This window comes from Trachurus japonicus, chromosome 3 (assembly GCF_045865225.1).
Source record: "Trachurus japonicus isolate A0001 chromosome 3, Traja_1.0".
In the NCBI taxonomy this organism is placed as follows: Eukaryota; Metazoa; Chordata; class Actinopteri; order Carangiformes; family Carangidae; genus Trachurus; species Trachurus japonicus.
In genome coordinates, this window is record NC_140909.1 from 13,200,324 (window position 1) to 13,227,464 (window position 27,141).

Genomic DNA, 27,141 nt, shown 5'->3' on the forward strand with positions numbered 1-27,141 from the left:
CTCTTGTGGATGAAGGGGAACAAATTCCTGCCACCAGGTTCCAAAATGTTATTAAGAGCCTTCCCAGGACATTATTACAGAGGCAGTCATGAGTTCTTTTTGCTCCATTCTTGTATACGTTTGGTCACATGCCATATACTTCCTGTATGGTCTGTGAACACAGACCACCTATACAGGAAGGGGCAGAGCAGGTGCTACCTCCTGAGAAGGTTGGCCTCCTTTAACATCTGCAGGAAGTTACTGCAGATGTTCTACCACTCTGTGGTAGCCAGCATCTTGTTTTATGCTGTTGTGTGCTATCTATCTATCTATCTATCTATCTATCTATCTATCTATCTATCTATCTATCTATCTATCTATCTATCTATCTATCTATCTATCTATCTATCTATCTATCATAAATGCTCACATCGCTGGATTGGTCCCTGATTTATCTGCAGGTAGACACTTTCAATACCACTGTGCTGCATTTGTCAGGTGGCACCTGTCAGCTGGAAGCTGCTGATGGTTAATGTTCCACTGATAATCTCCACTCACCACATTGCCCTTCTGAGCATGTGAGAAATCGCACCAACGTGTGCTTTTATATAAGTGCTCACTCACTTGATCTTTCCACCTGTTTGTCAGTGTGATGCTTTCTGACTCTGTTTGTTCATCGTAGGTCAGACTGAAATGATGCAGAGCTGATGAGAGAGCATGGAAACGGTCTAAGTCAGTGGATTATTTATGAGAGCTCCTTCGGCCCAGACTTCTTCCCTGGTGCCAGTGCAAGAAATTTACTGTGTCTGCAGTGATCTGAATGCTCATTTCATTATTGAAAAACCAGATACAGTCAAAAAGGACACTGAAATAAGTTAGGAGGGAGGTAGACGGAGGAGAAGGGCATAATAAAATCTGTTGAAATGTATCGAACAAGAAACCGAGTTCTTTAATAAAATCACCAGAGTGTAATGATGCAAAATATATGGATGAAACATTTAAGGAAATGTAATGTTGTACATTTTGTTTTATTCATAGTAATCATGCCTTGTGCAACAATTCCTGCTGCACCCATACCACAGTGTTTTATTACATAAGGGCTGGCAGACCTAGGAGGTCTAGAATAAGATCAGCAGCATACTAAACAGTCACTGATGGCGGAGAGGACGGCCTGCAGAGCTCTTTGAATTCACATCTCACACACAATGGATAGGACTACTTTTTTCAAGGTACTTCTCAATCACTTTCAGTTTTTCAGTGTCAGGCATACTCCATTTACTGTGTATGAAATAACATCTATTACAAAATAGCCTTTCACATTGTGTATAGCATGAGTGCTCTTTAATATCTACACCAGGCCCATGCAAGCATTTGGTGGAATAATATTAAAGCACAAAGCAGACTGGTGTATTTAGTGCTCATATTTTAATCCAAGGTAGCTGTATTTAAATAGCAGGTGAAACCAGACCATACAGCTACAGTGTCAATGTGTGTCATTGGGCCATGGGTGCTTTGCCAAATGGCAGCAACAAGAGACAAGAGTGCAGAAGTTCAAACTCAGTTATTTTTTCCTGTGACTATGACTCATGACAATAATTTTGAATTTCCATTTTATAGTAAAGGACCGGACACAGCACCGGACACAGAGGTCTATTGTTTATTTCCCTGGTGTTATGAACCACATATGAGCTTATCTTTGTAAAGTGTGGTATGCACTTATGGCGCATGGCCATTCTTTTGTCGGGAAAGTATTTCCTGTGAAGCCTCTCTAACCTAGTTCCTGCACCATGTCTAAAAATGCTGTGTGGAAACAAGACAACAAACCTTTTCAATAAAGTGGAAACTTCCACTGAGGGCAGTGCAACAAAACAGAGTGCTGGAACACAGGAAAGCTCCCCACAGACACAGACAAACTCACTGCAGTATGATTAATTCTGGGCTCTTTGCATATGTGTGTGTGTGCATATTATAGTCTGTTTGTCTAGTTTTACATAACAAAACAGTGATGCAGTGGAGCTACCTGTTCAATCATGTATGGTTCCTGATTGGGTTCACAACAAGCAAACAGCTAAACCTGCATCTTACTCAGTCTGTATCTTGGGCTGCAACCTTCATCAGTGTTTCCTGATGTACATGTATTGAACAATGACTCAATCACACCTTACCCTAAACTTCACATGATAAATTTCATATACCTGTGTGTCTTTTAGACTTTCTTTTAAGACCACTTCACATGACACATGATACGTATGATTTTAGGACATTTAACATGTGAAATGTTTCAGTTATTGTCTTTTTGAAGAAAACAACTAAACATTTACATCTTATCATTTGAATTACATTTAGACTGTGCCATAAAATGAGCAAATGAAAAAAACAAAACAATTTGAATATTGAATACAATGAAAGGTTTAGACCTAAAGACTGAAAAAAAAGTGGAGCTGGTTCAGGGAGGATGGAAGAAATGTAAGAGGAGGGCAGTAGGAAGACAATAGTGGACAAGCAGACTGTTTGACAAAAATTAGGTCTGACTCCTGCCTCATCCGATTTGTGAGCAAGTGAATGTGTACACTGTATGTGTAAGATTTTATTTTGGGGCAGGGGAGACTGTGCAGTGTTAACAAGAACCTTTGGGGAAAGCAGCTTGATGACCGATTAAGCCTCGGAGGGCAAAAAGAAAAAGGATGCAAAAGACACAGCTGTGACCAGAAGAATGAAGACACAGTGTTGGTTAGCTGTGTGTGAGCAGACAAAACATCACACTGATCTTTTTCCAAAGTTGTAAAAGATCATTTAGCCAATTAATTATTCAGGTCCAGTTCACACTGAGACAATATTATAGCTCCATCCCTACGCTGCCTGCAACCTGAGTCAGCACTCATCAATAGCACAATATTTCTCTGAATGTCTCACATAAATTATTTAAACTGAAATCACAAAACTTATTTGAGTGCATCGCCTTGGATACATTATTGGAGCTGAAGGACACATTTTGGATGAGGAGGGAAACGCTGCGCAGGTGTGATGAAAGTGGCTGTGGGTCTGTGGCTGCGGTCTAATAATGCCAGGCGCCTGAGGGAGAGAGCCATCAGTATGTCACCGTCACATGAACACAGCAGTTATATAAGCAGCTGGTGTTGGATGCCAATGTTGCCTGATTACAATTACTTGGTATACACAGACAACAAGGCATGCTCTTTGCTGATGGAGTTGGTAGCTCATGCAAGAATATTTGCTGTAAATTGATTGGTTGATGGCTAATATCTCACAAAATGTCAAATATAATCCAGACAAGACAAATGTGCCACACTGCAGTTAAATCAAACTGTGCATGTCTTAATTTCCTGCTCCACCACTTACTGACACTGAATGTTTTAATCTATCTTTTTCTGTATTTGGGGGAATTTTGTGATTTTCCACCTGAAGCAAGCTGCTGAGTAGCTCTAATCATATTAAATTGGAACCACACAGCAGGCTTTTTTATTGACCAGCCATATGGATTCACACTTTGAGTGTTATGTCGGCATGCAGAGCAGCTACAGACTGTCAGGTTGCCTTCAACACAGCCATAAGTAAGCAAAGTTTAACTCAATTTTCACTGACTGTGGGCCAACACAGCTCAGTCATCACTGCCTTAGGGTTTACATGAAGATTAAGCAGGATCATGTTCCAAATCTGACACCAAAGCTCCCTAAGACACCCCCCACACAACATACACAATGTATACCTGCCACACAAATACACATGCACACATATACACACAGAACGTTTTAATCCAGGTTTAATTTATTGTATAAAGTAAAATTGTATTGTGTGAGTGTTCAGACAAACCTCCATTATCAGACTTTACTTTTCATTAGTCAAGAATTATATGAAAGTTCCATTATCAGCGATTAAATTGCATTTGCTGATGGACTCAAGAGACTGTATAGCTTTATTAAATCACATGGTGGTTAGCATAGGATTTATTAAACAAGAATTGCCAATGCTGGTACGACTGTTGGAGGTAAACAAAAATATATCAAAACCAAAACACAAAAGAGTCAGTCCAGAGAAAGTCAGACTATCAACTACTAGAACTATGCCATCAGGAAATCTTTGAGTAGTTGGTGTAATGTGTGGAGCATGGAGTCATGAGGATGCTTTTAGTGTGCAAAGCTTACCCTGATTTCAAAGTAGGTGTAACCAAAAGCAAAGTCCCATATAATACAATATCATTATCTTGTTACATGCTCTTTCTGCTCACTGTGCCTCTGCCCAGCTCCTGCTGCATCTTTTAATGCTCCAAGCTCCGGCTCCGACCCCTCCCTCTCATACACAGGGGGGGCGTGACGTGAGGCTGTAATCAATTCAAGGACATGTCCGCAGCCATGTCTACAATGGCGATGGCGGTAGCCCACTGTGGTCTGACTGTGTCACTTTATGAATGGAAACTAGCAACAGCCCCTTTTGCTAATGAATTGCTCAGCTGCTGTATACCAGCCAGACCCAGCTCTGCAGTCAGACACTGTATATAAATCACATAACATCTGAGTTTATGTTATATTAACAGTAAACTGTGGCGGTTTACCTGAGTCTAAGAGATGAGATTTTGGAATAATAGCTACGATTACACTATTATGCAACAGACTGCATTTAATGTTCCCATCATAAGCTGGGAGAAACTGAGTAAAGGCCATGGTATAAAGGTTACATTGGAGATTGTGAGCTTAAATCGCTGGCAGAGTGTGTGGTTATCATCACAAATGCTTTATTAACCACTGTTTTAACAAAATATAGGTTACATTAAAAACAGAACATAAAAATGAAGGTATGTTTCAGCTGAACGTGCAAACATGGTTAACATTCACTGCAAAATAAGAAATAAATGGACAGTTTATAGTACAGATTAAAACAGCCAGGTGGCTGCTGATGTTACAACACAAAAAAGGTCTGCATAGGATTTACAGAAAACAATAAAAACCTCTTAGGTTTTCCACAGTGAGAGAAATGTGCAATAAAATATGAGAAAGAAAGGGAAACACCTTGGTTAGTAGCTATTCACAGGAGAAGCTTTCATTGATCTACCATGCCCCTTTCCTTGTTCTCTCTCAAAGTGCATTATACCTGCTTTGACTGAGTTGGCTCAGTATCAGCTACAATCATAAGTCACTCAAGCCAAACACTTCAAACACCACATCGTGTGTCATGTTATCCTTCATTTCCCAGATATGGTCCTCATCATTGTCCACCGCTCACACGTTCTGCACTCACATTATTTCTGAACAAACCAGCACTTGCCATCTCTCACCTCTTTGAACTGTCTCTAAGTAAACTTAGGATTTAGTAAGGCAGTGTACACCTGGAGTTGTGCACATGTGGTTCCCAATATTTCATTTCATTCATATACACTGCTCACATCTTGGTCCACATTTCAGGGCAGATTTCGCAATATCTTACCATCATATAAAACATCATTTTGACACACACAATATCATAGTTCATGGTTCCTCCAATTCTATCACCAGCCTTAATTTAAGAGGCTATGAAGACAGATTTGATTAGTAAGTGTGCTTTTAGTAATTTGTTAACTTTAGATTCATAATTTATCCATCCTCAAAGGATCATCAAGTTACAAACCTTTACCATTCATGTCTCTCAATCTGCTGCTGCTTTTACAATGCTTCAAAAATACACACCACATAGAACAGTAATAGGAAGACATTCAATATGAAACATTAACACATTTACATATGTATCTATATACCAGTGAATTCTGATGCAAAATGTTACGTATACATTAAAAGTGAAAATCTAATCAAACCAGAAGCCCTTCTTTTGCTTGATGATAGGGATGCACCAATAACAAGAGCAGAGTGGAAGATAGCGCTGATAGCTCACAGTTTTCCCAGTTTCTTAAACCAAAGCGTACATGTTGTGGAAAATAGAAAATAAATCATACTCAGTCAGCTCCAATATTGTTGACTAACAGAGCAAATCTGATCAGATGTCAGTCAAACGTTCAAATCAGAAATCACAGCCTCTGTTGGGAGTGATTCATTGGTATTGATGCATCTCTTCTGTCCCTTAATCAGCAATCTCATGTTGGATAATTAATGCGTTTTGGCTTTGCACTGCATGGATGCTTGAACAACATTTACATACACCAAAGCAGACAATATGTAAATACACTGATCTAACAATATAACACACAGTAAGCTCTGCTATGGCCTAGACCTTTTATATCCAGTGTATTTATATGAACAGATGAGATAAATGCAGTACAGTGCTGTACACTGTACATGATAAAGCTATGCTGAGTGGTAGTAAATATGACTTACAGTAGTCACAGGCTGTCTCTTATTTCTAGCAAAGCTATTCTAACAATATCAAGTGTGGCGCTGCAATGACAAAAACCATGACAAATTTCCAGACAAACATTGCCGATGGATTCACAGTGGAGCTGCTCCAAAAACTAAGTGGTTACAGGAATAGTCTTTTATCCGTATCCCGACCTGATGGCCTCATTCACTGGAGAGCATTCCTCTGAGGCCATGATGATGTAAACAAAGCCCAAAGTGATGTTGAGATTACTGTCAGAGCATGGGAATTAAAAAAAAAAAAAAACACACTGCCTGTTCCTCTACTTACAGAACTGGAGTCTCAACTCCCTGCACACTCACAAACACTGAGATTATGATACAAACAAAGAAAAAACCATAATGGAAAACTGCATTTAAGTAAACAAAGCAAGTCTGTTTGTCTTAGAGACTGTGTGCATAAGTGGGAGTAGGTTCGGAAGACTACAACATCATGCAAGCATGTTCTATGAAACTGAAGCAGTCAGACAGTTTGCAATCTATGGGTGAAACTATCGGCCATTGGTGATCAATAGCAGTTTGCTCATGTGTGATGGATGAAGGAGCAGCACTATTCTTGCACAGTGATTGCTACCGTGGACCTTTACAGGAGCAGAAGCTGGTTCAACACAGACGTCAGTGTGAAGCTACTTTGTCTACAGACACACACTGCGCTATGAAAAAGTTACACAGTGTGATCGATAACATTAGAAATGAATATGCATTGTGTTTGGAATCTGCAAAATTGTACAACAATACTTTTGTGTTTGAACATATCTATTAGAAAATTATTACTGTGAAAATAACATCTGCTTTGAATTGATCAACCTGAAGAAGAAGAGAAAAAGTCCACGCGTTATCTGAGGTAAATTTGTAAATTTTCATCTTTGATACTGCTACTAAATAGATTTTCCTTGGAAGAACAACAGCTGTGTTCAGGGGTTTCATTCAGGGAAAAAAAACCCTGAAGTATAAGACAGGAATGTTGAAGCCCATTAAAAAAAACATAACCTTTGTGATTTGGTGAAATATGCATGATGCTGTTCAGTATAGGGAAAAACTTTTTTCAGTTTAGCTTTCATTAGGCCTCCCTCCATGATTTCTAAATTTGGCATAAAATTAATTATTTTTTACATTAATGCAGGATAAATATACAATGGCTGTTGAATCAGAGGAAATGTTTAAAAGGCAGGTTTGTGACTCTAGGTATGGTGTCCCTGGATTGAAATATACAAATGTAATGGTAATGGCTGTTTCCCAATGCCTAATACATCGGGAGTATTCGAGCCTTTAGGAAAATACTGAATGACATTCAATGCACAACCTCCCACATCATGGCTCAAAATAAGGCATTTCCAATGGCATGACAGAGGGAAATTATACATTAAATTGTTATTTGAATAAAATAGAATACACTTAGCATATTTCTGCCTGTCAATTCTCTGCTTCGCATTATGTCAATATTTTTTGCACACATGCAAACCAAAAAAGATATTTCTGATAACACCATGCCATCTAATAAATTTACGGCATCTCCTGAAATGAACAGTGATGCCTGAAGTCAGCATTGCCGGCACGTTTTCCGTGGCACGTGTTTCTACATTACATAACGTGGACATGCCCTCCCAAAGGGCACCAAGCTGTACAGAGCCCTGACATCAAGGCAAATTATCTAACAGCATCCCACACCTGACACTCGCCAAGGGCTTACACAGAGGTCTTTAACACTCAGTCTGGGCAAGTATTTCAAATATGAAATCGTTTTGTGTCACAGAATGTATGTTGGCTATCTGAATGGCAGAAAAAAAAATCATTATAACAGGCTACTGTCGTATTTAAGGTACCCGCGGGGATCAAATTACGCGCAAATTACGCACGCAGTGTGCCACTGCAGACAACAAAGCTCAGATGAAGTGAATCCATCCGTTCTCCCACTCCCGCGGTGGAGACATCTTGAACTGGTGACGCCGCACTTTGTAGTTGTTGCCATTATTATTGTCCCAGAACTCCTGCCCGCCCACACAGTATTTAATTGCAAACTGCAAAGTGCCTCCGTTTTCGAGGTAGGTAGGCACCACGATCTTAAAGCAGAACCTATCGGTGTCACCGTCGCTTGAGTGCGGAACATAAGACGCCAAACTGTCCATAAACGTTATCCAGTTGTTTAAGGAGTACCGCAAATAGACGCTCTTTTCAAAGGCCAGATTCAACACCCTGACAAAACCGGAGAGGCTGAATTCGTCTGCCTCAATACTCTCCAACATGACTTTCACCTCCCTCACTTTCTCCTCAAAGCCGGGTAGAGTGCCGGGGCTGGTGAACTGCAACTCCATGAACACAGACTGAGTGGGGGGGCGTGGGAATTTAGTGTCCATATGGTTAATGGGTCCTTTGGGTAGTTTTGCCAGTATGCGCTGTGGCACCTCTGGCTCATCTGTATCATCGAAATGCTTCACTGAAATGAGCTCCAGACCCAGGCTGTCTGCGAAGCGGACTTTCTTTTGACTGGTTGGACTCCTGACGCGGGAGATCTCCAACTTTGCTCTCTCTGTGGGTGTGGGCAGCGACTTGCATCTCCGACGCAGGCTTGGACTTTGCTGTGGCTTCAGGGAAACCTCTCTGCCCCGTGGTCTCTCATCCACCACGGGGCTCTCGGCGGGCTCACATGTCGTGCCGTTCACCAAGTCAAAGTCTTCCCCATCTTCAAGTCGAGGGTTTGCCGCTGCCAGGCTTCCGAACAGTCCGGCGATGCAGCTGTAGTTCCTGGGCAGGCAGTTCTTTGGGGGCAGCATGACCACGACTGAACGCACAGACTCCGCTTCCATAAGACGCAGCAGTCCCCGCACTGCAGAGCCGAAGTGGTCGTGAGGAAAAAGACCGGGGAGCTCAGAGATGGAGCCGTCAGGTGTCAGTGTCCCCCCCGCGGATAGGTGCTCCGGCTGCGTCAGAGGCTGACACTCTGCAGGGCTGGACCAATAATCCCGGCTGTTGTTGTGCAACGTGCGCGTTTGCTCCAGCTGATCGGTCACTTTTGAATTTTGGCGTGCGTGAGAAAAAATATCTCACCGTGCGCTCACAGCGAAGAAACACCTCTGTCTGTCTGTCTGTCTGCACCACAACTAAAGCCTATCGCTCGCTCGCTCTCTGTTTCCATGTGGTAAAATCATGCTCCTGTCACTCACAGCTGGTGTGAACCTGTGTGTGACAGTTTCACGTCTACGTGCAGAACTGAACGTTGCAGCTAATCAAGATGGTTTCCTCCCATTCAACCGCTGAACTTCCCCCTTTTTCACACAGCAGCATCAACAACGACCTCGATAGCTCCAATAAAGGAAGTGAATTAAAACACATCTGAACTCAGGGGCATTTCGTGATGTACAAACTCCTATTACATAACAGAGACGTAATAACTCATGGTCCTGTCAGAGCTGCAGAGCGAGCTCATCTAGCCCCGCCCCCTTTTCTCTACGTCACACGTTTCCGCTGCGCTGCATTTACCGGTTGTCAGGACGACGGCGTTGCGGCTCGTCGTCTCTAAAGGCATTCACCGCCTCTGCTGCTGCTGTCTGCTGGGGGAAACTCTGTCGACCAGAGAGAAAACTGCGGCTCAGCGCCTCTTTATAGACTGAGGTGGTGATACAAACATATTCAACATGCAACAGGGAGCGAAGCTGCTTCAATATGGTGAGTTAACAAACAGGCAGTGACAAACAGGTGTATGGTTTAAACAGGTTTGTAAAAAACTGGGCTAAACAAAGCGTAGAAGCTACATTTAACAGCTAACTATCTGTTTATCTGTTGTTTGTGCGATTTTCTAGGTATCACCACTTAATGCAAAAGCAATGGCGACTGTAAAAGAAGTGGCTCACACAGCTGTCGGTGGTGCAGAGGACGGGGAGGCTCCGACACAGGAGGACGCTGTCTGGGAAGAAGAGTCTCACAGGACACCAGAGAGGAGACATGTTGATGTCCTGCTAGATATTAGTGAGGAGGACTCCCTGAGAGAACAGGAGCCATATGAGTATCACTGTTACTCTGGTGCAGAAGAAGCTGTAAGTGAATGATTATATTGTTAATGTAGGTGGCCTACTTGTAATAATTACATTCACAACTGTTTATATAACTCTTATACTGTTATTTGTCTGATATTGGTATCAAACTGATACATCACATGTCAATGTTAGGACTATTTTAGCTTCTAAGTTTTAATTTTAACTTTGCACAATAAGTGTTTGTTGTTCTCACACTGAACAATGTATTTCTTTGTAAAACAGGTTCGAGGTTGGGCCAGAGTTGCTCCACTGAGCTGCATACTTTTGACTCAGAATAGATACAAGAAACCAAAGCAAAAAGAGGCCGACAATCCGACCCTCACACTCACATTTGTTGACCCAACACTCCCCACTGCGGACAGCGTGGCCAGCTCTGAGTCAAATGCAGGCCCACGCAACAACTTAAAGAAATCTACGCCATTAAATCAGCAGGTTGGATCCTGGAGTAACACGGCTGTGGCTGCACTTCAGACAGATACCCCAGAATGGCCGGTCCAGAAAACTACGTCACACCTCTTACTTGAAGGAAAAATGGAGGAACACATTGTCAGAGGGACTCCTGTGCAGCCTCACCACCTGTCCTCAAAACAGTCAGAGAGTAAGCCCACTAAACCTCAGAGAGACAGCCACCGGCCCAGTAATGCAGCGGTTCCCATTAAAAACTTCACATTTTTACCACCGATCAAGGCACCACACCTGAATCTCAAGGTTTGCGGCCAGCTCAGCGGTGGGATGAAGGCTTCAGAGGGAGAAACCTTTGAGGAAAACTGTTTCAGGTTTGAGAAGAAGAGTGAGACAAGAGGAACAAGGGCGGACCCTGCTGGTAACACAGAGCCTCCCAGTAACACTGCCACCCTGACCTCCAAGCACAGGACATGTCAGCACAACCCCCACTTGTACTCTCCTCTGAGTGTTTCAATCTCCAAGAGGTATCAGATACCTGTCACCCCCAAACCTGACACAGTTCACCACAGGAGATACCTGATGGGTAAGGTCCTCCACAGCAGCACTGCAACAGGTGCACAAGCCCGTATGCACCCCAGCTGCCTCTTCTCCTAAGGAACAAGATTGTATCCTTTCATGCTGTATGAGGCCTGTGAAATAAAACTTGAAATGACAATATTGAAGTATTTTACAGCAGTTATCCCTCAGGATCAACCGAGTAAAACCTGCTTTGTCCATCATACAATATTTCCATTACAATAGTCAGTTGGGAGAACGAATTTGATGTATGAGAGGTGTTTGTAATTTACCATAACAATTGTTATGGTAAGTATAGTCGGCAATGTTAAGCTGTATACGTCATTTGGGCCTTTAATTGGTTCTGACCAGTTCCCACAAGTGCTTTCTGAGCCGTCCTAGTTACCTAGCAACGGCGCAACTACCTCATAAGAAGCCTGGCTATGTGCCTGCTGGGTGCATGATCTGCTTTTTTTTTTTTAACTACAACCTACACTAAAGCTTTGTCTGAACTTTAGTATCATACTGTAGTTTCTGTTTATGCATGATATAATCTGTGGCCAAACTACTGCATCTGTTCAGTATGCACCTTCAGCCTTACAGCATTTAGTATCAGTGTTTCCTGGTGGCTGGGAATGGAGTCTGGGTTACACAGTGTGTGTGGAAGGGTTATCTGTGCACTAATATGCCAAGATCCCCCGAGTATACTCTGTCATATTGGTCTCCAAAGACCAGCCACTGACTGCAATACTACTTAAACTAGGATGATTTTGTCACTTACACTACCTCGTTGGCATTATAATACTGTACATTGTAAAAATTTAAAAATAATAATTGCACAAGATTGTTCTATTATCAAAAGAGCTGCAGTGTTAACCTAGTCCTACCAAACTTTTGTCTTTTCTGAGTGTGCATGTAAAATAAAATGGTTATGTAAAACCCATTTGGCACAAGGGTATGTGTTTATCTAACTGTATCAAAGTAAAAAAAGATGTTCTATAATAAGTATGAAAAAGGATCCACTCACTCAAATCTATCAGGTTGCTCTCCTTTAAGCCTGCAATTTGCACAGAAGAACAAAAGACGTTGCAGGCTGCAGTGGGAATCATCAAAATCTGTAGATTTTATAGCCACAATGCCAAACTTCAAAAACTCAGAGCTGAATAAAGCAGAAATCTGACTTCAGATGTGTGGAATTCAAGTGTTGCCCCCCATCTCCCACTGTTCATTCCACCTTGATCTACTGCTCCAACTATTTCTACAACATGCTCTCTCTAGCAAACTGGGCCAAACTCTCTCACATAACCATCACTGCTGCCAACATAATAGGTCTTCCCACATCCCACCTTGCAGAGCTCAACTCTGAGGCATTGAAAATACAACAGCACATCATGCACTCCTACTCCACCACCACATCACTGTACTGCCCTCTGGGCAAACGTGCAGGTCCCTGAGGTGCAGAGGGCCTCACTGAGATAAAAGCCTGCTGCCTGCAGCTATAGCAGCTTTTAAACTGTTGCATTCAGAATGGGTTTGGTGCAACATTTCTTGTTCTCATGCTGTTTGGCCTGTCGCTGTTGTGCTCTACTTTACACATTTCTTCCGGTCATTATTGAGTGATGCTGTGTGTACAGTGTAACACTGATTTTCCGTGTGATGTCCAGTGCTGTGAAAAATAATTTCCTCTCAGGGACAATAAAGTCTAACAAATTAAATATCCCTTGTTTGCATTTTTTGCACACCAATTTTGGAAACATTCACCCCAGTCTCCTTGTTTGAGTTTCTCTACTGAATGACAACACAGTGAATACTTTCCAGCAGTTTATTAATAACATCTGTAGTGTAGCTTCAACAATGAATCAAGGCAACCATTAACTCTACACATACAGGCAAGAAAACTCAAAATATATTTCAAACCAATATTTTGTGCTGGGAAAATATCTGCATGCACTCCTTACAGAAGAGAAAATAAAGCACTGTAACTGACACTTAAGACTGACAAGGCTTCTACACAAAGTTCTGTTTTAAGCAAGGCATTTTCCCCATGCCACTAAACCAGACAGGGAGCAGCTATGCTGTATTTGCATTAAAGAACCACAAACTAGAAATACTAATCTAAATACAAGACATGTTGAAATTTGATATGTCAAAAATCCTTATTAATATGGAATAATCGTCTTTAAACTGTTGGTATATGGCGCAAAAAGAAATAGAACATGTTAAACTTGGGCACAGTGTCAAGTTCTGTACATTCTTAAATTCCTAAACATGTCTTTAAATTAACTTTAAGCATTAACTGCCCCTCCATAAAAATGTCAATCAAACAATTTTTCCTCAGTGAAATGCTGCATAGCATTCATGTGATACAATGCAAATCTTTCCATAGAAACTATGGAGGATGATAAGGGACATTCCAATATTTCATGCAACCATGATGAAAATACCAACACAGAGTGTTATTAAACATGCAAAGCAAAGACTTAAAGGATTCTGACGATTATTCAACATCATTTTCCAAAACATATTCTTGTATAATTCAGATAAATATTTTACCTCAAAAGCAGCAAAAGCAATGGTCTGTAACAGAACTTAAGTTAATACTTGGGTTAAGGCACCGATATAACAAAATGAACAAATGAAGAAGGCGTACAGTTTCATGTTCCTTAGTAGAAGACAGTCTGTATGTGGTGCCTGGGGATAGTGAGGTAACTCAGTGCAACAGAAGAACAAAACATTAAGTTTAGTTGCTTGAAGAATGGAGTAAAATCAGTTTAAATAAATTAAAATACTGTGTCCAAACTGTGGAAAAAGTCTAATGATTTTCAACAAGGATATTAACATTAACAGGACTCCTGTCAGTCAAAATCAGATAGTGAAAACACACAATAACTCTGTGCTAATCCTAGCTCTAATCCACCATGTGTTTCTGTACAGTTAACATCACTGGATCACTCCAGCTCAGAGCGCTGCTACTGTATACACTTACACCCAGCTAATGAATAAGTCACAGACGATGACAGCTTATTTTGCTAACTGACTTCCAGCTGACTGCTTCGCTACAGAGACCCAGACACAAAAGAACGTGTTTTACAAAACATCAAACTTCACAATCACATTTCAGTGAAAGGTGTGCAACAACCGACAAGACAAACATTTAATTTATACTTGTGCCACATCTTAACAGCTTTGATCAACGCCTTGCTTGTTTGTTGAAGGTTGTATGGGATTTAATCCTGTAGAACTTAAAACTGATTATCACTGCTCAAGCTGCAAAGCTTGTGGGATTGAGAGAGTACATTGTGGCGCTGCTGATGAGGCAACATCAAAGCGGCATCCATCAGATAACAAAAGCAGAGAACTGTTCTTTATATTTGTGCTGCTTACCAAGTGCAGGTTTTCATGCACATTTTGAACATACGTAAACTAAACGTACAATATTGTATACTGTACAATTGAGATGAAATTGTGTTCATGCTGTATATGCATATCTGAAAGCTGTAATACAGGGTAACAATTCTATAAGCCTTTTCTTGACAGCCACATGAAGCAGAAGATCTCATCCCTTTTAAATGCAGATCTAACATTGATGAAATGTTAAGTCGTTGCTAGTAAGACTGAACAGCGGAAACTATGGTGGTTATACACTGAAGTATAGACGTAAACTGGCATTTAAGACAAGACATGTATAATATGTTACTTTATGTGCAAATAAATATGTAAACGGTCAGAGGAGCTGATAAACCACGCCCACTGAGCTAATAAAGTGCAGCACAGCAGTCAGGATCTACACCTGGAAAGGCTGTGGACATGACAACCTCAGGGGAATGTTCAAAGACATTGTCAGACTTCTTACTGCGAAGACTATGGTCCACCAGAATACAGCATGGACCCACTCCTCTTATGGGAAGAGGAAGATATCAGAAACCTGTACTGTGAAAGCTTGGGCAGCTTCACCGAGACAGCTTCAGCTGTTGGGTTTCTCAGGGTGTTGAAAGAGGGCACAAAGCTCCTCACATGTCTGCGTTTCCACGGAGCTGAAATGGGACTCCATGTTCCACGCGAGATCTGCCGACAAGAAATCATCCATGACAGTTTGTGTTTCGTTGCTGGTCAGGAAGAGGTGTCCCAGGCCTTCGGCGTGGCTGGTCACAGTCTGGGTCTCTGTGCTGTTCAGCAGCCTTGCCTGCTCGCCCTGACTCACAGGGGTCTGAGCAGAGAGGCCAGTGGGAAATGAAGGAAGATCAGTCTGCGTTTCTGTATCCGAGGACTCGGTGCTCATAGAAAAGCTTGAATGTCTCAGGATGCTGCTCAGGGGCATGTGGCTTCCAGCGTTCAGTAGGAAATTGAGGTCAGTTTGAGTTTGAGTATCAAATAGCTCCAGGTCGCTGGCTTGGGTTCGACTTGGTCCTTCGCTTTGGTCCAGTTCATCAATAAGTAGGAAGTCTGTCTGGGTCTGGATGTCCAGAGACTCCAAGGGTGTGTCTGTACCCAGTCCTCCCAACTCGCTCTCCTCTGTCTGGGTTTGGATGTGCACAGCGTTGAGGAACTCCTCAAAGTCAAAGTCTATGCCGTTGTGCTGCTCCTGAACGGAGCCCAGACCTGCCTCGCAGCCTGCAGACGCCCCAGTCAGCACCTGGTGGCCTGACATGCTGTCCGACAGAATGTTCTCCAAGTCATTCAACAGGGTCATCGTTTGGGTCTGGTTGTCTGCCACGTTGTTCGAGTTGAGCTCATCTGTCTGCACCCCAAAACACATGCCACTCGCTGACTTTGAGTCCTCATATATGTGGCTTCCTGCAGCAGCGAGGGTGTCATCCAGGTCCAGAGCTGTCTGGGTGGAGACACTCAGGGAGTCATTGCCAAATATGTCAGTGCACATGATAGCCTGGTCCTGAGCCTTCTCCTCCGATTGTGGCATGACAAAGTGTGTCTGCGTCTGCCTTGTTTTGTACGGTGCTATGGATGAGGAGGAGGAGGAGGAGGAGGAGCAAGGAATTTGGCTCAGGCACTGGCTGTCCGTCTGAGCTCCAATAGAAGATGTGGCTTTGGCTCGGGAGGAGAATGTCTGAGTTTCAACACTGACAGGGAGGAGGACTTGGGCACTCACGCTGATGTCTGTTTGGGAGCAGGATGATACTGAGGACTCACCCACAGAGCACAAGCCCATTCCCTCCCCAACACCCAACCCTGTGGGCATTTTAGACAAGTATGACTTGTCTGTCTGAATGTTGGTGGAGGTGAATGTCGGCTGTCCTGCCAGGTTGTTAGACGGGTCTTCTGCCTCCAGACTGACCTGGACCCCCGTGCTTATCAGTCCCAGGCTAGAACGGGAAGTGGGCATGCTGTCCTTGAAACCTAAACTCTTTGCATCCAGGTGCGGCACCACTGCGCCTGTGGCTTGTGGCAGGAGCTGCAGAGTGCTGACAGAGCCTTGGCTGTCGACTGCCAGCACTACAGACCTCAGAGCCCCGCCCTCTGTGGATGAAAGGAGGATGGGTAGGTGCGCTAGCTGCATCACAGGAACACTGACTAATGCCATCTTGGGCTTTGGTAGAAGCAGCTTCTGGAGGCTCTTACTGGGGTTGGAGTTCTGACTCAGCGAGTCTGGGATGTGAACAGTTGTCTGAGAAGGGAGAGCAGACTCTGTCAGCTCTTTAGTCGTAGGAATGATCTGACAGGTTGACTCAATGCTCTTGACCTTTTCAGAACCAATCAACAGTTTCTCCATCTTTCGCTTTTTTACAGGAGGAATTCTGTGAAGAAAAAAAAAAAACAGGTACAGAAAAAGTCAGCATATACATTTTTAGCCAAATCTAACACAAAGTTTTAATAAAAGCAGTCGCGATGAATGTACATGCCTGTGTTCTGTGGGAATCTCATGTCCAGTCCTGTAGATGTGTGAGAGTAGAGCAGCCCTGCTGGCATAAGGGCAGCCACAAGTGCAGTGGTAGGTCTTCCCACAGTCCTCTATGTGCCTCTTCAGGTCCCACTCTGTGCTGTAACCATTGTTGCACTTGGAGCATTTGTGTTTCTTCTCTGCATGCATCTTCATAAAGTGCTACAATAAAAAAGAACAAAGAGCAATATTGCATATGAAATGTATTTTTATAAACTTTTTTAAAGCTATAATGTATACATTTTCTACATGAACTAGCTTGCATCCACCAAACTGTGTCACCTGTGTGTTTTATATGAGACAGTGTTATTTTGTGATGTTACCAAATTAAATCATCGGCCCATTTGTTTTCAGGGAGAGGAGACCTCTGAGGGTAATTCAGCTCCCCTGTGAAGCATCCTGTACTCCAGGATCATAAGTTATCAGAGAAACAATCTGAGCAGCAGCTTGGCTTGCTTGTTTATCAGTTTTAATCACCTAGTCAATTTCTCTTAGGGAGTAGACAGGCAGAAATAATCTATCTCCTAGTAAAGAAATCCTGGCCTACATCAATGATTACATGCAACCTCGCAACAGCAACCTTTGCTATTACTTTTATCAGAAAAAGTACATAGTATTTAACATAAAAAGCATTTGATGTCAAAGCATCAGAGGGGAAACGGGTATGTTGGAAAGAACAAACATATATACACATGTTTATACACAGTGTATGTTTTCTTCTGATTTATTTCAGGATTCAAGTCAAGTAATCATCAATAAACTACCATCTTTCCTGACAATGTTGTTGGTGCTGAGTTTGTCTTTTTAACAGAGCTGACATCTCATCATTTGTATCCACTGATTGCATGCATGCATAGGCTTACACTGGAGGATAGGCTTACTTGTTTGACCAGGGAGAACTGAGAGAAGGGTCTGTTCGGCCCCCTGGGACAGCCCTCAATGGGACAGCAGTAAAGCTTCTGAGAGCCCTTCATGTCCTTTCTGACCGTGGGATTGACGATACCATCCTGAGGGTGACAATGACAGAAAAAGACAAGGAGAGAGAGGACAAAGAGAAGCTTTAGATGTTAAGATATTTTTTTCAGCATAGCTTACTGTGAGTGTTAAAGGCGAACACAAATTCTGGTATTACCACAAATACAGTACGAGCAGCCATTACAAAGACATGTAGCACTGTCACTAGATGGCTTCGGTGCCGCACATCAAAAACATTATCTCTTTATACTATTTTATTCAGGACTACAAAAAAATAAATGTGATGCTTTCAGGCTGTCTAACTGTCTTTCCCCTGTGAAAGCAAATGTGTGTATATTGAAGAAGATACAACAGAAACGAACAGGAGGCTCTACTTTACAAAACTGAAAAAGAAACGAATGTTCTTGGCAGCGATTGGAATTTTACAGTTTGCTGTACAACCCCTCCCTTCACTGTCCCGTGCCAGACTTGCTAAAACAGCTGTCAGCACACTATATCATTAAATGAATAGCATGATGCATCACTAAATGTATGGTACATGGTGAAAGCAGATGACGAAAAAAAACCCATCGGCCTCCATAACAGTCATTAATGCTTACAGTCTTCCAGTGGTCAAGGTCACCTCCATCTGCTGTAGCACTGGAGGCAGCTGAACAACTGACGCTGACAAATACCCTCCTGGTTTATGATAACAAATTAGCATAAAGAGACACTTTCTGCAAACAATAAATGCTCTTGCTGTTTGCTTCAGCTGCATCATATTGCTGTGGGCTGAATCCTGACTCATGTCATGACATTATTTGTCATCTTTCCGTATTTGGCTGCAGCTCAAAAGACAGAGGGGTCAAGGATTTGCGGTTTTCGCTACACCAGCCTGTCCACAGCCTTTTAATCAGCTCTTGCTGAGGAGACTGTATGAAAACATGATAAATCAAAGTACTAGTTTATTATCTCTGTTCTTTTCTTGCTGCTAAATAGCAAACACGGTCACAATAGGCTTAGGAAGGGAGTCTGATTTGGGATGAGTGCACAAGCTTAAATGAAATGCATCAGTATTCACAAGGGAAACAGCTACTCTGTTAAGATACATGAACAGTCACTGATCAGCAAAAACATAACTGCTGCGCAATGATGCAGCACAGCGGTGTTTAAGTGGACGTTAATACAAACAAATACAGTGTTTCACTTCATGCCTCAGTCCTGCAGTCTGTCCTCATGCATAATGCATAAAGGAAGCGCAGAGAGTGAGCAAAGTATAGCATTTAAGCATGTTGTCAACATGTCTGCGAGAGCATCATCGCCACTGTTAACACTGTTCACAAAACTGTGCATTAAAAATAACTTGCAATCAAAGACACAAAATCAAATACCATCACTGAGGGACTGTCACTTGCTTTCTTTTCCCACTGTACACCAAATGCACATCAGTAACAGAGCTGGACTGTTGCAAAACTCTTAACATTGAACAGCAACTAAATATTGGCATTTAAAAGCTCCCTGTATCTTTCAGTGGTTTGTTTGTAATCCAAAAATGTTTAGTACAGATGTATATTTGAATTGCGACCGCTTCAGTAATAGATATGAGCTTTGAAACAGGATGTTCAGACCAGAGACTGGGCCTTTAAACACAGTTCTGGCTGCACTAAATGGACTACGTCTAAGAACTCATTCAAATTCTCACATTCACCTATTTTAGACAAAGAGCTTAGTCTATTGCGGGACAAAAGGCAGCCTTTCCCAGCAAAGAACTTCATTCATGGAGAGGAAACAGTGAGTTACTGCCTCCCACGAAAAAGCCCAGTCCAGTGTGTGCACATCTGAACTGAGGTCAGAGGTAAACTTTGGTCCAAATGGCTGGACAGCTCCCATTTTGACTATAATATTAATAATATTATTATTATTATTATTATTAGAAGTAGTAGTAGTACACTCAATAATGCCCCTGTGGTCGCACAGTGTCTGAAAGGTGAAGAGACTCTTACCACACAATGATAAACAGATCCCTTCTTTCACACACAAACACACTATCAGAGCCAAATCAGATACTCGCCAGATTCCTGTCCTCACAAATAGTCCACCACACAAAAATCTCTACAGAGGAGGTGGAGATCTGATATCAAACAAAAAGAACAAAAGCAAAAAACCGCAAAATCATCGATTTCCACGTGTGATCCGAATCAATAACTGATAACACAGCTAGTTAGTCCCACTGCAGCAGCTAGCTCGCTAATGGTGGCGCATCATCGCCCATTTACAGTAGCTAAACAAACTTTTAGCTAACGTTGGTCGTAATGTTAGATACGCATCCCCCCACCACCACTGTGTTAATAGTTAGCTTAGACGAAGTTGTCACGGGTGACTTGCGTTTTCCAGTGTTTTTACTCGACAGTGAGTTAGCCAAGTTAGCATTGCAGTTACGCACACACTCGTGGACCGTTTGGTCAGTGAGCAGCTTTTTGTTTGTCAGCCTTTACCTTCACTCTGTGCGACTTCACCAGGTGCATGTTGAGGGCAGGTGTGTTGGGGAGGATCTTGCCACATCCCTCCACGGTGCACAGGATGTTCGTCCTCACTTCTTTGGTCAGCTCCGTGATGGTGGGTTTTATGATTTCCCGTGACTGCTGCGACAGAGACTCTTCGTGGCATTTCGTGCTGTCTGTTGTGACGTTGTTGTCCCTGTTGTTATTCGCTTTGCCCGTTGCAGAGGCAGCCATGTTTCTGTGTTGACAGTCCATCCTGTGTTTGGATGATGATCGCCCCAGCAGCAGCAGCAGCAGCACCAGCATTGAATGAAAGGCAGCTGCATGCCGTCCGTCCCTCAGTTTTGTCTGAAAGGCTGTTTTGCCACCTTCCTCTCGAGAGGGCAACTGAGGCACATCCGGTATAAGTGCTATACTTCCGTTTTACAAAATAAGAGACCCGCAGTTTATTGTAACATTCGTTTTAGTAGTGCTTTGCAAAGTATTCTTCATACCCCTTAGACATTTCCACATTTTGTCACGTTACAACCACAAACTTAAATGTATTTTATTGGGATTTTATGTGGTAGACCAACACAAAGTAGCACATAATTGTAAGGTGGAAGGAAAATGATACATGGTGTTTGTTTTCTTTGTTTGTTTTTTACAAATAAAAATCTGAGAAGTGTGGTGTGCATAGGATTCAGCCCCACTGAGTCAATACTTTGTTGAACCAAGTCTTTTGGGGTGTGTCTCTAGCAGCTTTGCACATCTACAGACTGCAATTTTTGCCCATTCTTCTTTGCAAAATAGCTTCAGTTCAGTCAGATTGGAAGGAGAGCGTCTGTGAACAGCAATTTTAAAGTTAGTTTACCACAGAATCTAGGTCTGGATTTTGCCTAACACTGCACATGAACCTGAACACACCATCCCCATCGTGAATCGATCATGCTGTGGGGGTGCTTTTCTTTAGCAGGGACAGGGAAGCCTGTCAGAGTTGATGGAAAGATGGATGGAGCTAAGAAGTTCCCCTTCCAGCAGGACAGCACTCTAAACATAAAGCCAGAGCTACCGCCACACATAGCATTTTGCATGTAGGCCAAAAGTTCAAATTTGGTCTTTGATTTGTAAAAAATCTTGAACACCACGTATCATTTTCCTTCCACTTAACAATTATGTGCTACTTTGTGTTGGTCTATCCCATAAAATACATTTAGGTTTGTGGTTGTAACATGACACAAAAAGTTAAAGGGGTATGAATACTTTTGTAAAGCACTATATGTTTAGTATGCATGTGTATGTGAGGGTTGACTGTACTTGAAAAAATATTGCTGTGTCTGACCTAAATTGATTTAATATGTTATAGTCAGTGTTGGGCAGCAACGCACTATTTTTTTGGACAGTGAGCAAGAGCGCAAACACCTTTTCTCCTTTTTGTTACTTTAAAAAAGAGTAATCAGTAATCTAATTACTTGTCCATGGTAACTTGCCCAACACTGGTTATAGTAATGTAGTTCAGCAATCCTGTTGACTAGCTCTGGCAAAAAGTATTTTCACTGGGTTTGACCAAAGCAATGGTTCTGATCCCATACATGTCCACAAACCAATTGTTACATCTTGAGAAATTTGGGGTTCTGTATGTTGCTCGAGAACACTCACTCCAAATTGACATTACATTGGTCAATAGGAGAGCGAAAATACTAGAGATGGACTGATAAGTAGGGTGTGGGGTGAAATTACTTTTACAAGAGACAAGTTACAAAGTGTCAGAGGGGTTTAAGGTCCTACTTCTATTCAGTTTGGACATATGTAATGTTTGGTGTAAGAGAAACATTCTACCACTTGAACAGCAAAAAAAGATAGTCAAATGGAAATGATCTATTACTAAACTTCATATATTTACAAATACAGGTACATAAAGACAAAAAAAGAACGCACATTTTTACATCCGGGGAGCCACAATGTTTCAAGAGCTGTGTTAAAAAAGATCAATGATACAACAGTATATGTAAATCACGGATGGATGGTGAACTGTACATAACAGAAGAAAATTCATGCAATACTGTGAGTCCTTTACACTGAGGGCCAGTCACCCATCAGTTTGGCGATGCATGTCTTTGTGAGGGGGGAGCAGGGCCATTGTCTGTGATGACAAAATAATTCCTTCCCTTTAGAGGAATAGATGAGAGAAGGGGGGTAACAGGAGTGGAGGCAATCCCTGTAAAATATGAAAGCACATTCAATTAGTCAAACTGACTTTGTTTGACTTTTTGTATGGACAACAATAATACAGGGAGAAATCCTTAGCATGAAGGGCAGAGGTCTCTCTTGCCAAAGATAGTTACTGACAGAAGCAAAAGAGCATCATATACAAAATGTCTTTTATCTTTCCTGGATGTGAAAAAATATCACTTGAGAAACAGTAAGCCACTGAAAAATGTTTTGGGGCATTTAAGGAAATTTGGATCCAAAACCTTTGACACAATCCCAGTCTCTACTGTTACTACCGGTTTCCACCTTCACTGGTGAATGGACAAATGTAGGAAACATTTTTTCATGAAAATAACACAAATAAATAATAACTGACCATGACATATTTATAAGGAATATTTTAAGAGCACCACAGTACACAGCAGATACTTTCCCTTGTGTATGTACCCTCATGTGGTGAAATTTGGAATTACAAGCAGTGTAAAACCAGCCAAACGAGCACATGGTCTGTACCTGAAGATGCACAATGTTTGAGTGACTCCAGGAGGTTGGTGCTTGCAAATTTGACGACACATTTGAAAGGCTCCTCCCGCTCCATCATGGTTCTGTTGGTGTGGTCTTTGAATTTTGTCTCCAGCTGAGGAAACAAAAATGTTAGAAGATTAAACCACAGAGCAATACATGTTTGCACTGAGACAGCGAGTTCTTTTTTTGGTTCTGATATTTCAGTACTATCCTACTTTTACTTAACACATTATAATGTTTATACTTTAAACACAAGAATGCTCAAGGGTACCTTGTAAACAGCAGACTGTAGTTGAGGTAACATCCCATCACCAAAGGCTTCACAGGCCTTCTGAAGTCTGTTTGCTTCAGACCCAGCTTGTTCTCTATTTATGTGTGGATCTATAATACAGATAAAATAAAAATAATAAGACAAATAAATAAAATGGAAAAGCAATTTCCTACAAAAAAAAATATTAAAGTAGTTTTGTCTTGGTCGAATGATTTGATAAACATACTTGAGACAGTTTGATTCCTCTCTTTAAGAGGGCTGGGATACTTAGTGGGAAACACCTAGAAACAAACAAGGAAAAAGTGAGAATCAACTCAAAATCTAAATTCAGAATATACTGTAGATCAGCTAAGTGAATTGAAGTGAGACGAATCTCCCTGCACAGCCACAGTTCCTCAGGTGCTGGTGGGCAGCAGGAGTCCGCAAAATATAGATCAGCTAAGTGTTTTCTAAATGTAAGCATCCAGATTTCTCAGATGATCTTTCCATTAAAAAAATCCTTCATCAATTATTAAACAATAAGCAAAGAGTTGTCCAATGTACAGTACCCCAGTTGACATTAACTATGACTTGATGTCAAAAATTCTTATGTTTTATAAATGTTATACCAAGTAGGGCCCGACCGATTAAGCAAATGTCGAACTTGAACCAGGAAGTATTTCTGCAACACCACTGACGTTGATTATTACAAATTGATTATACAGCACTCTACATTTTGCCATAATGACAAATATGTAAGCACTGTGTGGATTTAACATTCAATATTGCATAAAATTATGTGTAGACACTGCTAATAATTGTCCTCAACATGTGGTCATCGTGATCAAATGCCTTTTTTCAGATAGTTACACAACAAAGCTTTACTTGAACTTCAACATGAAGACAATTCAGTGGCAAAGTGGAGTAATGAAATGTTCAGGCTCAGTTTTGGGCAGCCATCCTTCCTCACAGCAAGTTTACCTGTTGATACTGTCTCATCAGCAGGTCCCTGATGGCTGTAAGCTTCCGCCCACTGAGGTTAGCATCCTTAATAGCATGGTGTCTGGTGGACAGAACCAGTGCCTGCAATGTACATCACTCTTTTAGATGGGAATAAAATAAAAGACAGGAAAAACTGTAGAGACAAAGTCTAAAAGTTGCTCCTCACCTGGGACAGAAGTGGCTTTTGCTTTGAAGTCAAGTTTGTCACAAAGACATAAGGGGTTTGAAGGTGGTGGACAACATATGTTGGTTTCATGTGGTTGGGCTGAGAGAAGCCGTCTCCCCACGCAATCCGAATCCATACAGCTTCATCGGTGTGCTTCTTTATTTTGAGAGAGACCTTGAATGCAATGTCAAAAGATTAATTTGGGAATTTAAACACAGAAGAGCCCATTAAATATATATTTATGGTATCAACTTTAGGATTTTGTGGCTTACATGTCTAACGAGCTCAGTGAGGTGAGATTTAAATTGCTCCTTGAACTGCATCAGCTCAACAGAGTGTGCATCATCTGGATGGAAATGTTGAAAATGTTAAATGCAAATCAAAAGAAACACAGGTTAAATCTATTCCACACCCATTCTGCATATGGGATTATAGTATTTGATACTTGCATTGACAACCCATATAAAAATATCTTTATTTATGCTGAACTCCACCTGGTCCACATGCCAAGCACCTGTCAGACATTACAATGTAGCAATATAGGTTTGAATAGTAAAATCAACTCAAATCATAAGGAAACTGTGAATTCCCTGGAAAAAATATGCTTCATTACTGTAAAATACATGATGGCCCTGCTCTGTCTGGTATTTAAACTGATTAAAGTGTGCAAACAACAAGGGAAAACGACTGATTCACCAGGTGCAAGTATGAATCCAGGGCCTCCATTGTACGAGATGCATATTTTTTGTTTCAACATACCTTCAGGGTCAGTGAGTTGGAAAGCATACCACATCCCCTGGTTTGGATTGTCAATCATATCTAAGACAATGAAACAAAGTCACACATTCAGCATTAGTGGGTTAGTGACACCGGTCTTGAGTCCAAATGTCGAAGTAATTTCACTTGACTTACATATCATGTCGAGTTCTGCTATGTGTTTGGCTGCCAGGCCACTTTCCTGTGTAGACAAATGTGAAATAGGTGATTTTAGAGTTAAGGAACTCAGTGGTTGATCCAGAAGAAACTGTATAGTATTCAAATTGTTGGTTGTGCTCAACGTTGACTGTCAGTCAGTAGACAGACCCACTTCAGAAAACAGTTTGCTAAAGAAATACCATCAGATAGATAACTAGCAGGTCGATATTTTTGTCACTGTACAGTTCACACAACATTTCAGACAGGCCACGTACCTCACAGATGGCGAGCAGTCTCTCCGTTAACGCCCATTTTGGCTCAGTGAAGTCCATGGACTGCCGCTGAGCCACCGTCAAACGACTCCATTTGTCGAGCGTTGTTTGTAACAGTTGAGTCGGTATCCGTCTCATAAGTCGCTGCAGTAAGCGTTTAGCAGAGTCGTCCATTCTTACTCAGACCGTAGTCGAAAGCTAATTGTATGCTGTGATGTTTTTGGTTGGTTATTTAAAAACAATCTGCTCCGTCCAACACGCTCGTAACAGTTGAGGAGATCCAAAGATTTTGGGAGATCCAAACAAACCGCCAACAAAAGAGCGCACGAATCGACCAATCAGATACCAACATGAAGTCCCGACGCTCGTCCTCTAGCGCCCCCCGCTGAGCCGGAGTGGTAGTGTTTCAGTACTGCAGCTGCTGATCGTTACAGTCAGAGCGCTTGATAGAACAATTACACAACATGATTTAAAGGTGTACAGAAATGGCCGTTTGTCCCGTTTGTCGCGCCGAGTTGTCACGAGCTGCAACACGAGTTTACCCGAGTAAGGAAAATGAATTTGATTGGTCGTTATCGAGCGGGCGGGATATTCAAAGTTTGGGGCGAGCCCGAGCTCCGTGTGTGTGTGCGTGTCTCAGACGTTTGAATGAGGGATTACGGATCCAATATCAGTGGCTAGTGAATCGTGTACAGGCTGACGTATAATCCGTGCGCCTGCATTATCCAATACGAAAAAAAAAACTACACTAAAATACATACTTTCATCCCGGATTTACTCAAAAATAGAATTTTGCACAAAGTTTGGCCTACATCGTCTGATAGATGAGTTATTACACTAATTTTATGACCCAGAGTGGGCTCAAATTCAATTTTCTTTTCTGTACACCTTTAAAAAAAAAAAAAAAAAGGATAATATTCTATTCATTTGTTTTGCTTACTAGTCCTACACTGATAAAGAGAGACTCTGATAGTGTGGCATTCAGAAGAGTGCACAGTACCCTTGTGAGGGCCAAATATTTGTAGTGGCAGATCCTAATTATTGTCTGACTTATATTGCAATGTTTTACACTATATGTCTGATTCATAGACTGTATAAAAGAGGTCTGATTACACCAAGATCGATTTTTCCTGGGTAACTA

General features: G+C 41.8%; 4 protein-coding genes across 4 annotated transcripts; 1 reads left to right on the top strand and 3 right to left on the bottom strand.

The window, feature by feature from the left end:
* Positions 1-4,709: 4,709 nt before the first annotated feature.
* On the bottom strand, positions 4,710-9,719 carry LOC146989707 (protein phosphatase 1 regulatory subunit 3E). Its single transcript, XM_085762744.1, has one exon. It carries the CDS (start codon positions 9,140-9,142, stop codon positions 8,222-8,224), a length of 921 nt encoding a protein of 306 aa, XP_085618870.1. The 5' UTR covers positions 9,143-9,719; the 3' UTR covers positions 4,710-8,221.
* Positions 9,720-9,873: 154 nt separating this feature from the next.
* c3h16orf46 (chromosome 3 C16orf46 homolog) lies at positions 9,874-11,489 on the top strand. Its single transcript, XM_085762732.1, has 3 exons — positions 9,874-10,001; positions 10,136-10,369; positions 10,592-11,489. Exons 1-3 carry the CDS (start codon positions 9,999-10,001, stop codon positions 11,426-11,428), a joined length of 1,074 nt encoding a protein of 357 aa, XP_085618858.1. The 5' UTR covers positions 9,874-9,998; the 3' UTR covers positions 11,429-11,489.
* A 1,648-nt stretch (positions 11,490-13,137) lies between these two features.
* Positions 13,138-21,063, bottom strand: atmin (ATM interactor). The gene is made up of 4 exons (XM_085762720.1): positions 20,675-21,063; positions 18,107-18,232; positions 17,188-17,387; positions 13,138-17,082 (listed from the first exon to the last, which is right to left on the bottom strand). Exons 1-4 carry the CDS (start codon positions 20,984-20,986, stop codon positions 15,294-15,296), a joined length of 2,427 nt encoding a protein of 808 aa, XP_085618846.1. The 5' UTR covers positions 20,987-21,063; the 3' UTR covers positions 13,138-15,293.
* A 1,473-nt stretch (positions 21,064-22,536) lies between these two features.
* Positions 22,537-26,327, bottom strand: cenpn (centromere protein N). Its single transcript, XM_085773102.1, has 10 exons — positions 26,004-26,327; positions 25,726-25,771; positions 25,573-25,632; positions 25,086-25,159; positions 24,814-24,987; positions 24,627-24,728; positions 23,893-23,947; positions 23,667-23,776; positions 23,384-23,507; positions 22,537-22,877 (listed from the first exon to the last, which is right to left on the bottom strand). The coding sequence occupies exons 1-10, from the start codon at positions 26,172-26,174 to the stop codon at positions 22,756-22,758; spliced, it is 1,038 nt and encodes a 345-aa protein (XP_085629228.1). The 5' UTR covers positions 26,175-26,327; the 3' UTR covers positions 22,537-22,755.
* Positions 26,328-27,141: the final 814 nt, after the last annotated feature.